The 13,166-nt window shown below is 41.8% G+C and overlaps 2 protein-coding genes across 2 annotated transcripts in view; one reads left to right on the top strand and one right to left on the bottom strand.

Moving 5' to 3' along the window:
- Positions 1 to 7,930, top strand: part of LOC119410982 — a 38,865-nt gene extending 30,935 nt beyond the window's left edge. Inside the window, exons 9-11 of the mRNA XM_037677901.1 lie at positions 920 to 1,075; positions 7,096 to 7,204; positions 7,785 to 7,930. Coding sequence (XP_037533829.1) covers positions 920 to 1,075; positions 7,096 to 7,204; positions 7,785 to 7,930 — 411 coding nt within the window. The remainder of the gene's footprint in view (positions 1 to 919; positions 1,076 to 7,095; positions 7,205 to 7,784) is intronic.
- A 4,358-nt stretch (positions 7,931 to 12,288) lies between these two features.
- On the bottom strand, positions 12,289 to 12,883 carry triap1 (TP53 regulated inhibitor of apoptosis 1). Its single transcript, XM_037678340.1, has one exon. It carries the CDS (start codon positions 12,802 to 12,804, stop codon positions 12,580 to 12,582), a length of 225 nt encoding a protein of 74 aa, XP_037534268.1. The 5' UTR covers positions 12,805 to 12,883; the 3' UTR covers positions 12,289 to 12,579.
- Between the last annotated feature and the right edge of the window lie 283 nt (positions 12,884 to 13,166).

Below are 13,166 nucleotides of genomic sequence, written 5' to 3'. Positions count from 1 at the left end.
TTGACTGACATAAAACGCACCATCAGAAACTATTGACTGACATAAAATGCACCATCAGAAACTACTGACATCAAACACACCATCAAAAATTACTCACTGACACCAAATGCACCACCACAGACTTTTGACTGACATCAAATGCACTATCAGAAACTATTGACTGACATCAAATGTACCACCACAGACTTTTGACTGACACCAAACGCACCATCAGAAACTAGTGACATCAAACACACCATCAAAAATTACTCACTGACACCAAACGCATCACAAGAAGCTACTGACTGACATCAAACGCACCACCACAGATTTTTGACTGACATCAAATGCACCATCAGAAACTACTGACTGACATCAAACACACCATCATATACAAAAAGTTATTTGGTTTCACAGTTCAAACATACATCTTCTTTATATCAAAACATCCAACCATCATCCATCCCTCCATCCATTTTACTGTCACCATCCATCCAGCCATCGATTTATCCATCCAACTGTCTATTTAACTGTTTTTATTTATAAGTAAGCTTCTCTAACCAGGCAAATCTCACTGAGATCACAGATTAATTTTTTTAAGGTCTGCCTGGGACTGAAGGCAGCCTAACAGCCTAATTAGTTTTTGGACTGTGGGAGGAAACTGGAGTACTGTACCCTGTACTGTACTCGCAAACATGAGGAGAATATGTAAACTCCACCCAGAAAGACCTCAGGTCCAAACTGGGGCGTAAACCCAGGACCTTCTTGCTATGAGGCAACAATGCTGACCACTGATCCATCATGTTGTTCGTCCATCCATCAACTCACCTATCCACACGCACACTCTGACGGTCACGTGATGTTTTTTTGCTTTATTTCTGTGGTGTTTGTCAGGGTTGTGGTCCTGTCTGTGTCCTCACATGTCTCTTTGTCCCCCCAGCAGAAATGTCCAAGCTTTGCTATTAAATGCTTTGATGAAGAATTGAAAATCCTCTTTAGGGAACTGGACATTCCCAGACGAAATCTGAATGTCAGAAAGCTGTTGACGTTTAAAAAGGTGAGCAGGAAACACAGCAACACAAACAGAAAAAAACATGTTTTAGGACACAAAACTTCAACCTTTTATTGCATAAAATACAAACACACCATCATACTGGGTCAAAAGTGAAATACTGGAATGGAGGGAACAAATTATTTGACCTGATAAAATGGGTCTGATGGTGGACAGACCATGGCAACAAACGCATGTCATGTTCATTAGAATCAGTTCAAAATGAGAAGCTCTAGAGATTATTTCATTGAAACTGTATTTTCCAATGATTTTATAGCGTTGTAATGGGAAGCTGATGACTCTACACATTACACTCAGGGGAGAGACCTTTTTCATTCTGGATCTATGAGGTTAGTATTGTCCCAGAGTTCTGCTTGAGAGAGAAAGAATGGGTCTGAGTCTGGCTCGCCTGAATAAAAACAAAGATGACTCATCATCCAACAGGACTTTTCTTCCCGTTAAAGTGAGCGCCAACTGAACCTGATCCTGGGCTCAGCTCTGGACCTCAGTTTGTGTCCAAACCCTGTGAGGTTTCTCTCTAAAACCATGAACACATGTTGCTCCACATCAGAGTACATACAAGTTAACACAAGCGAATAGCAAGACTTGTATGTGTAAATAGTTTACCGTTTATTTATCATATGCAGGTCAACACAAGGTCAGCAATGCCATGAAATGCTCGAGACGAGAAGAACCGTCTCGACTCGCCAAAAGAAAAAGAAAAAGAAATAAAGCATGCAACAAAAGTACAAAATAAAGCACCAAAAAGTGAAAAGGAAATACAACATCCACAAGGTCCAAAAGAAATATAGTAAACAACATGGTAGAATAGAACGGTGCAAGTAGGATGAATCAGTGCAAACAGGTACCTCACAGGCAGTAACACTGCTGAAATGCACATGATGCATGTTGCACACAACATACACCACACAGGTTTTGCGACAGGCCACTGCACAGGCAGTAAGCAACATCGAGATGAACTGACCCAGGAAGGCAAGGCAGCGACACACATGATACAGCCACATTGTGCAGCAGCAACAAACATATTAGGTGTCACAAATATGACTCAGTCCTGTCGAGCCAGTAGACAGAGAAGTTGTCCGCAATGCTTACGCAAAGGCAAAGACACAACAGCTCCTTATGTTCTGTTCGCAATAAATCATTGTGCGCTGGTCATCCAGTCTCTTCCTCAGACAGTGTTTCTGTTATATTTTTAGGTAGCAGTAGAATAATAAACTCACTTCTTAACGTAACTGAAGTAAAAGTACACCAGCCACGATGCTAATTTCTACTCTTCTTTTATTCTCTTCTCTGTAAACATATCTGGACACATATCTTATTCATGCCCCTAGTGGTGATATAGTGAACACAACAGTTTCCCCTACCATTATACAAGCAGGGTACCCTGCCCCCTCAACAACACAATCGAGCGCCCTGCCTACCAACCACCCCCCACCACCACCTACCAAACTCCCCCCCCACACACACACACAGTCAACAACTGTTGGTATTGATGTAGCGCATGGCGCAATACAAACATGCTAGCAAAAATGCTACTGACGTACCACTCCACTGCGCAATCCCCCCAACTCCGGTCAATAAAAACTGGCTGCAATGTACCGCTAAGCTAGTGTCCCGTCCTCCTCCCACCCCCACCTGTTGACAAAAATTAAATATGATGAGTGCCCCACCAAGGGAACTGATCTAGGGGAAACACTGCTCAGAGACTGAACGCCCAAAAGCAGGACCGTGGGGAGAGGGGATTTGCTGCATCTCTGGTGGGTCCTGCACAAAACACCGACTCGCTACCCAAGGGAAAATGTCCACTGCAGAGTCAAAAGTTGACCCAAAGTCCCCACTCACTGACGATCGCAAGTCCAAAAGTGCATTGTCATACTCGTAGCGTGAAAGTGCAGTCCAGCTGCAGTGAGTCAAAACAGAAACAACAATGAACAAAATGCTGGTGAAGATTCTCAGTCATCCAGGACATGATGAATTCAAAAAACATTCAATACAAAAACAACTGGACTGTATTTGTAACAGAAGACGTTTCGCTCCTCATCCGAGGAGCTTTCTCAATTCAAAGAGCAGTGAGTGAGGGCTTCAGGTTATAAGGCTGAGTGAGATGACACACACACATATGTAGATTGGCAGTTCACACCTAAACACCTTAACAGTAGGTCTTTGTTCCTCTAATTCACAGATGAGGCCCCTCTGTTCCCATCAAGTGTGAAAACCGGCTGGGAATCTGTTTTAAAGTTGCATTATATGTTTTTGAAAGTGGAAATCTGAGGCCTCCTCCTCTGTTAAGAGATGGCTTTTCTCTTTTTACATAAATTGCTTCCTTCACCCCCCTCTCAAACCATCTGTGTTCTCGGTCCAAAATGTGCACATTTTGGTCCTCAAAAGAGTGTCCCTTATCTGTGAGGTGGAGGTGAACAGCTGAATCTTGTCCAGAGGAGGTGGCTCTCCTGTGTTGAGCCATGCGTCTGTGAAGATGCTGTTGATGCAATGAACAATGAACAAATAAAAGTGCGAGTCGAAGCGGAGCGCTCATCAGTGCTGTCATGCTGCGGCGCACCTTGATGACGAACAGACAAATAAGACGCACAAGATTCACAAATGCATAAACCGTTTTTCAAATGTGCACAAGTAGGAATATTCTGCACATACAAAGATGTGCACAGAACACCTGCTGTGGACGAGCCTGCCAACACGAGCGCACAGAGCAGCTGCCTATTATTATTACTTACTATTATTATTATTATTACTTTTGAGACTTTCTTGCAGCTCCAGATGCAAAAAGTTAATGCTGCGTTCAAGGCTGGTGAAAAGCTGGGTTTTATTATTGTGCACATACAAATCTTGTTGAACGCTTGTGCGACTACTTTTGAGACAGATTTATCTTCATATCCTGTTGGGTTTTATTTCACGCTGAAGAACTGTCGTGACTACAATATGTCCAATAGAGGTTTTTGTCCCCTGACAGATGTTGTCTGAGATTAAATCAGTTTAAAGTATTAGGAGTGCTCACCCATCCATCTTAGTTCTCTTTATTCTTGTTCTACAGTTCAGAGATCAAAATGTCATAATTTTTTCTGTTAGTTGTTGTTTTGATGATCACCTCGTTCTGATTGGTATGTTGGAAGATGAAATTGTTGTCCTTGTTGTGTTGACAGATGTTTTCTCTTGAACACATAGAAACATCTGTCAGATGATTCTGGTTTTGGTGGTCTGTAAAGACATTTCCACACTTTGTGCGATGAAGTTAACACAGCTGCTATGGTCTGATAATAGCTGAAGAAGGATAAATTCCTCAAAAAGCTGCTGAACAGCTGCTGCTCTAACAAACAAAGTAATTAAATAAAATGTATTTTATAACGCTTGTAAAACACAGACTCACAGCGGGAGACACAAACACTGACCCTGAAGCAGAGGATGAACTTTCCTCTTGTTTCCTCTGCAGTAATCAATGTATAAATACTCACTTATATATAAGTACCATAAAACTATTGTTATAATTATATATTTATTATAAATTTTATTGTATGATTACGGTAAATTCACTGTGTAATTGTAATTCCATATACAAAAACGTAAATTTTCTGTGTAACTACTCAGTAATGACTACATATTGCATTATATTGTGCAATTACTGTGTAATTACAATGTAATTATTGTATGAAATGTAGTTTTGTTAGTTTATAAAAAATTAATTACACAATAATTTTATTGTGTAAACAGTGATAACACAGGTTGAATCATGTAAGGGTTTTTTTCCCGCCCCATGGAGGCTTGGGCCGGCCCTGATAATATCCTATCTTTAGAGTTGATTTTTTTAGGCTATTTCTATGTTAATATCCATTTGGTGAAACAATAAATCTGATATCTTCCTTTCTTTGAAATATGTTTTTAAAACTATCATGTTTGCTTACAAAAGCAGTAAAAGCTTAATTAAAAAAAAGTCAAGTTTTTGTTTCGGGTTCGGGCCTGTCATTACAGTTAATCCGTCGATTTCGTTTCGGGCTCGGTAAAAATGATACGTGTTCGGGCTGGGCTGGAATTTTTATGCCCGAATACAACCCTGTGTGACACTGAAGCTCCGGTCGCAAGGTTTGCCATGGACTGTATACAGAAGTGATTTTTATAATGCCAATCAGACAGATACTGATGACCTCAGCCTGCCAGTTTACAGACTCGGAGAACGCTTTGGAGTTATCAGGTGCGCAGGCTCCTCTCTGGGCAGACAAAACAACTCTCTAACTCACATTAATTTACCAGTTACTGATAATCATCCATAACCTTTACCTAAATCCCCTTGACACTAGGACTGCGCTCTTCTGGACAGAGATCTCTGAGGTTGTTCCTGGGATCTGTTGGAGACACTCTTCCAGTTTGTGGTCACAGCACCGAGTGCTCCAATCACCACTGGGATTACTGACGCCTTGACTCTCCACAACTTCTGTATTTCCTCTTTCAGCCCTTGGTATTTCTCCAGCTGCTCCTTCTTCCTGATGTTACAGTCCACTGAGATTATTAATCTCTTTTACAAGGATGTCCTGGGCTTGAGATCACTACATCTATCACCACAGCCTTTGTCTATAACTTGTTGACCACCACAATGTCCGCTTGGTTAACCATCACCTGTTTGTCAGTCTGGACCTGGAAGTCCGACAGCCGTTCCATTCTCCACTGGTGGCGTCACTCACTCCGACTGTGAGACCTCCAGTACATACTTGGCACAGATGTTCCAATACATTATTCCAGATGTTCCTGTCTGCATTGTTTTTTCTATGAACTTAAAAGATGTTTGAAGCCACGTAGGGAAGTCAAGACCAAGAGCTTCAGATCTTTTTGTAAGATATTCCAGGAAACAGGAGCGGAGTAGGAGAAGGCCCTTTTGCCAAGTTCATTTCTCACTGAGGGAACACTGCAGGTAATAATGTCCTGAGAGCGCACGCTATAGCTGCACTCATGCAGTGACATTTAGGAGGAGATGTATGAAGGCAGCAGACCAAGAAGTGATTTAAAGATGAAAATGTACCAGTGAGAGAGTCTATGTGAAGTTAATGATGACCAGTTAACCAGTGAATACTGGGTGCGGTGGTGGGTACGATAATCACAGCCAGTTATGAATCTTAGTGCACCATGATAGACAGCATCCAACATCTGCAGGGTTCTTGTAGGAGCATTCATGTAAATAATGTGACCGTAATCAATGGAGGGAAGGAAAGTCACAGATACAAGATGTTTCCTAACATTCAGGGTTAGACAGGATCTGTTTCTGAAAAAGAAACCCAGTTCATGTATGTACAAACCCAGTTCATGTATGTATGCTTTGCCTGCCTGGATCTTGCACCCTGATGACAGGACAGTCCAGCACAGTCCAGTCAGGGACAGAGAGTCCAGGCTTCAGTAGACCTAGTGGTCATTGGAGCACTCGGTGCTGTGACCCCCAAACTGGAAGAGCGGCTCCACCAGATCCAACAGTCCTAGGAGCAGCTAAGATCCAGACCAGAACCCTCAGAACCCAGGCTGCTGGTAGAGGACCTGAGCCTGAAGTGAAGTGGAACCGTCCATTCAAGAAAAACAGCTGGGTGTTTTTTATAGACACATCACAAATGGTGTCCGTATTTACAGCAAAAAATTAATATTTAGCTGTTTGTGAAATTTGTTTGGTGCAAAAACTCACATTTTTGTATCAAAAATTATTTTTACACTTCAGGAACAAAAACTCTGAAAAGTTTTATCATGGGTTTATAACTGTGACAACTTATTTTAGTGATTTATCACATTTAGTTTTTAGCATCAACCTCACCTTAAAAGTGGAAGATGTGTTTTCTGTGTGTGTGTGTGTGTGTGTGCGTGCGTGCGTGCGTGTGTGTGTGTGTGATCAGCGTTGTCGCTGCAGTTTGATGGTTTTATGTTTATCGGCGAGTTTAAATGATTTTGACAGTTTTTTTTTTTACTTGTGCGTTTATCTAAGAATAAAAACGTGAAGGTTTGTGATGTTTTTACGTTTCTTTAATGACTCGAACGTCTGTGTTTGTCTCCTCCCTCCACAGCCGCAGTTCGACTGTCTTCAGTGTGAACTCCTCGTGGAGCAGAACGCAGATGTATTCCTCGGTAATCTTCTCAGCACCGTTCAGAGGATTAACGACGAGTCCTGCCGGAGTTTGTCTTCATGAACTGTTCTCGTCATCGAGACTGTTGGAGATCTTCAGAAGAAGAAAAGTCTCATGAGAACTTTGACTCATTTCATCTGGAATGGGACGTAGAGACGCACCGTGGCTCAGCGGACACTCCATCAGGTCCGCCTGTTACACAGATATCTCCTCAGCCAACCACATGGCAGCACCTCGGGGCCTTTAGGCACGTAGAGCAGACCAGGCGTCAGAAGGAGGAAGAACAGTGGACATGTCATGGTTGCTGGTCTGAGAAGTTTAGCACCTGCTGATCTGCTGGGATTTTTTTTTCCCACAATTGTCTCCAGGGTTTACAGAAAATGGTCCAAAAAGAGAGAAAACACCTGTGAGCAGCGTTTGTGTGGAAAAAAAGGCCTCGTTAATGTCAGACTGGTTGGAGACCGTCTTCAGAACCACGACGATAAACACGTCCAGATGTGAAGCAGGCGGTCTCCAGCAGCAGATCACAGCAGGTGCCACTTCCTGTCCAAACAGGAAACTGAGGCTCCTGGAGGAACTCTTCCTGGTCTGAAGAGTCTGGATTCACTGGACTCCCATGCCTCCACCAGATCCCAGTCCAGTCAGAACCTTTGGGATGTGGTGGGACCAGATGCTCACATCCTGGACGTTCACACGGATCTGCAAGAACTGTGTGACGCTGACGCGTCAAAATGGACCAGAACCTCTGAGGAACGCCTCCAACGTTGTGCTGTGAGGGGATCCAACCTGGTAGCAAGGTGTACATGAAGAGGATGGTGTTTGTTCTGGTTCTGATGGAGTGGCACAGACTGGACCTTCAGCTTCATGGAGCACTTTAAAGCTTCTCGTTTGTTGAGTTGAACTCAGAATCTGACTCTTCCAGACAGAAGGACGTTTCTCTGGAACAGAACTCTCCAACAGGAACATCTGCTTCTGCTGATATCGGACCACTTCACAGATCCGACTGACTCTGTTGTAAACAAGAGCTGGATGTGATGGAGGACAGATGGATGTTCTCTGCTCCTCAGCTCGTGTTTGTAATAAAGTCCCACTGAACGGCGCCGTGTGCTGAACCCTTTCAGACACTTCCTGTTTGACAGACTGGACCCAGACGGCTCCTCCTGACGTCAACACTGAACTGAAGCTTTACCATTAACAGGCGTCAATGTCTTCAGCAGCACACGAGCCGACAGACGCTCTGCTCTTCAATAAATGTTCAAAATCAAACTTTATTCTAAAACCCAGTTTGGTAAACTTCTTCTCTTGCTAATAAAGTTTATATTTTATAATAAAGTTTGCTTTAAGATCTTCCTCTGCTTCCAGTCATTACAGATGAGTACATTTTAATTTTCAGAGCTTTATTCCAGCGCAGATCAGTAGTGGTTCCTCTTCCATGGATTTAAGGTTAATCTCTGACCTGGAATAAACTGATGCCATCATACTTTATAACACGGAAATTTACGATTATAACTTTTTACAGCTGGATTTATGAACAATAATCTGATCTGTGGAAAGATAAATGACTGCTGCTGGGAAATCAGTCAATCTGTCAACATTCAAACTTTTATTGTGTTCAGTTTGTGATAAATCTCAAGACATTCGTATAAAAACTATTAGAAAATGTTGTTGAATACGCACGTTTCTTGAGCTTGTTGGTTTGCCAGCTCATAAAAAATTACTATGGGGCGGCTGTGGCTGAGTGGTTAGAGCAGTCAGCCTCCAATGCAAGAGTCGGGGGTTCAATTCCACCGGCAGTCACATGCTGAAGTGCCCCTGGGCAAGACACTGAACCCCTCATTGCCTCTGATGTGTGTCCCATGGTGAATGTGTGATAAAGCTCTGATTAGTCTTTGTATAGATCTAGTAGAGTGCTGTATGGATGGGTAAGTGAGGACATTGTGTTGTAAAGCGCTTTGAGTGTCTTGATAAGATAGAAAGGTGCTGTATAAGTGCAGTCCATTTACCATTTAACTACCAGAGTCCAACGACGAGATTCACAAACAAAATGTTCTTTCTTTAAAAATAAAACACCCGGCATTTGTTATGAGGATCGGTCAGAAAATGGTGGACAGTCTTCTCTGGGTTGAGTGAGGTTCTGCCTCGAGTGGAGGAGGGAGCCACTTCTTTGTGCACGAGGCCCCAGATCCCTGCAGGGCGACCAGCTCGCCACCAACAGGCGCCTCGTGTACGCAGGGTGCGTACGCACAAAAAAAGGAGCGTACGCCCCCCTTTTTTTTTTGTTCTCCACGCAAAACTTCAGAAGTATCAAGAATGAAACGAGCGCAACTTCATGGACGGCGCACACGTTTCTGTGGTTACTGGTCCGTTGGCGACTCTTAACAGGTGATACTGGGAAACTGTTCATGATGTGAAAACTGATGAACAGTTCCACGTGTATGAAATTAGATGAGTGGAGATGAAAGCTGCACAAAGCGGTGCAGAAAACTCTTTTAACAACATTACTTTAGACTTATTAGAGGATATAACAAATGGAGCAATACGTAGAGAGCAGTGGTGTAGTCTACATGGACATATGACGTATACAAACTAGAAAAGAATTTCAGTACGCCCACTTAAAAGTGCCCAATGATACATGACACATCATTAGGCACACGTCATTGATACGTTAAACTGTGTTAAATGCTTCCATAACAATGTATCTATATACAGCGCTTGCTTATTACATTCGCTTATCCAGCAGATTATTGTATAATTCTGTACTTACTAATTAATACTTGAACATGTTTTGCTTTTATACTGTTTTATAAATTCTATAACATGGTTTTAATGCAAATCCAACGGTTGTACAAAGTTTGTTGTTCATTTATTTAAATATAAGCATCAGAGGAATTTGAAAATGTTCAATATGCTTAAAAATCAAAATAAATTGACATTGTACTAACTGGTGTACTTTGGTTTCTAAGCACAGTATACCCACTGCAAAAGTGTAACTACACCACTGGTAGAGCGTTTTTAGAGGCAGATTTCTGTCCCATGATGACGACTGCCGGACTCAGCAGCTGTTTTCAGAATGTTCAGACGTTGACGTGGTCCTGCCAACATTCCCACGCTCATTTCGTTCTTGATGCATCGCAAGTTCGGTGTGGAAAAGTGCGTACGCCACGTTTTTGTACGTACGCACCCTTTGAAGGCCATGAGCACAACGCTGCTCCTCATTAAGAACTGCACGGTTTCTAAAAATATACAAATGAAAAAGTTTGGCGAGTTCTGCATTTTGGCTTCATCTAAAATTATTTATTCATAAAGCAAACAATTGATCAAGCTTATAAGCTACATTTCATTCAAGTCCAATAAACACAAGAGTTCAAACTTTAAATGATCATATTTTACGATTTAGAGATGAAGGAAAACTGAAATAGTTTTGATATAAAAGTTCACGAGTGAATCCAACAAAGTTCAGTCAGGTCCTCTGGATGGTTTCTTTGTGTTGAAACGTTTCTTCTTTCATCCAAATGACTTCATCAGCCGAGGAGCCGCAACAAACTCAGACCTTCACACAGTGGGTCAACCAGTTTGATGGTGCTCAGATGGTTCTGGAGTCCATTAACAGTGTTGGATTTTTCCACCTGGATTATTGAGCATGAATCAGGGTGTTTACGAGTGAACGTTCAAACGTTTAAAAAAGATTTTGGGAAAAGATGAAATAAAACTGAATCACACAAAAACAGTCATGAACATTAAACTTCATTTTTGATAAAAGGTTGATATTTTCTATTTAACATGTTCTACCAGCAGCTGAAGGACAAACTTTACTAATCTGAAATCATTTTACACACTGGGATTAAATACCAACATGTGGTGCTACAACTTATTACAGTTCAGTTAATAATCTGGACACATCAAAGTGTTTAATCTCAGCGGGGCAGAAAAAGAATTAAATTCAGATGTCTAAATTATTCCTTTTATTAACTCATCAGATCATTTAGTGTCTGATTAAATTAAATCAAAAAGAAAAGCAGCAGCTGAAACGAGTCACTTTTTTTTTGTTTGGTTGTAAAGACTACAACATGGCCGACAATATCAATATTTTAGTTGTAAACAATATGGCCGACACGTTAATGTTTTTATCATTCATTTTCCAACATGGCCGACATTAAGAATTATTTAATTGTAAATTTTCCAACATGGCCGACATGAATATGAACAATTTGGTCATAAAATTTCTAACACCATGGCTGACTTTAATGTGAATCGTTTAGTTGTAAATTTTCCGTATTGCCAACATCAAGATGAATATGTCAAAAAGTTTCCAACATGGCCGACATGAATATTTTAGTCGTAAAATTTCCAACATGGCGGTCATTCAATTCAGTTTATTTATATAGTGCCAAGTCACAACAGAAGTCAGGGCACTGAACAGAAACATTCTTATATAAAAATAATTTAACATTATTTATCTTAGCAGACTGCTTTGAGTTTAACTCCATCACAGAACTCTCATCTTGAGCAAGCATGAAGGCGACAGTGGAAAGAAAAAACCCCCTCATGAGGAAGAAACCTTTAGCAGACTCAGGACAAGCGTCCATCTGCTTCGACCGGCTGGGTTTGAGAAGAACAGATACACAATGGCAGGTCAAGAATCACGTTAAGATGTGAATATTTTGTTTTCAACATGGCCAACATTAACATGGGCATTTATTTCCAACGTGGCTGACTATCGCATAATTTTTGGTCAGAGTTGTTTCCATTACCATGGCTAAGAAAAAGAAGCCCAAGACATAATCATAAGCGTCTCCCAAGACACCATCTTATCTCTGCCCATGAACCATACGTTTGGTTAACAGACGGCCAGGACACCTTCTGAGCTCTGTGAACTCCGCTGAACTGATAAGGGTATAAAAGCGAGGGGAGAACGCAGCTCGGGGCAGATTCTTGTCTGTAGTTTGTATATTTGTAGTCTGTCCTGAAAATCTGTCCTCTCAGATAAATTCCAGTTAAAAATCTTGTCGTCGAGCGTCGTTCTTTTTGGGTAAATACCAGGGCCATTTTTCTCCAGCATCTACATTAATATGATCATTTGTCATAAACTTTCCAACACAGCCGACATTAGTGTGAATATTTTAGTCAAAACGTTTCCAACATGGCGGTCGTTAAAATATTTTTATTGTAATATTTCCAACATGGCCGACATTAATATGACTATTTTAGTCAAACTTTCCAACATGGCGGACATTCATATAAATATTTTTATAGTAAACTTTCCAACATGGCGGACGATAAGGCCCACGTGACTCGTGGAATTTGAACTTTGTCTCGACAAGTTTCAGGCCTCAGGTACCGTGACGTGACCCAGTTCACGGACTAGTCTGTCTGCACAGGCATCCTGGACCCGGTTCAGGATTGTTCTGGACCACCCGGACTCCATCAGCTCTCAGGTTTATCCTTGTTGGGGCCCATAAAGTCCACCCCATCGATCGGGATGTCCTTGTCTTTGATGGCCTTCTGCACGCACCGCTGGTAACTCCGGAAGCTCTCCGTGCACGGGTCGCCGCCGCGGTCCCCCTTCAGGAACTGCTCCGCGAACCAGCGGTTGAAACACTGATCGTACTCCCGCTTCAGGTCGGTGCAGGCCTCCCCGACGCTGTTCATCTCCAGACGAACGGGTAAAAGCTCCGGACAGGCGACAGATACGTGACCAAAAGTACGATGTTGTCAGACTGCAGGACGCGCATGCGCATTGTGAGACGTTCTTCTTCCTTGTTTATTGGCGGTTGGCAAAAAGCTTAAGGATGCATTACCGCCACCACATGGAAAGGAGTGAGAACAGCATGCCGCTACAAAATATTTAAAATAAATAATGAAATAACCCTCAGATCCTATCAAACAATTTAATCTGCCTAAAAAAAATGGACTAATAACTTTTGTTACTTGATTTTTTTTTAATAATTCAATTTTGTCTACTTTTATTTTCATATTTGCTTGTGAAGATTCTCAGTCATCCATGTTAAATC

Source organism: Nematolebias whitei, chromosome 6, assembly GCF_014905685.2.
Source record: "Nematolebias whitei isolate Nwh7 chromosome 6, NemWhi1, whole genome shotgun sequence".
NCBI classification, from domain to species: domain Eukaryota; kingdom Metazoa; phylum Chordata; class Actinopteri; order Cyprinodontiformes; family Rivulidae; genus Nematolebias; species Nematolebias whitei.
This window is presented reverse-complemented; position numbering and strand designations above follow the sequence as displayed.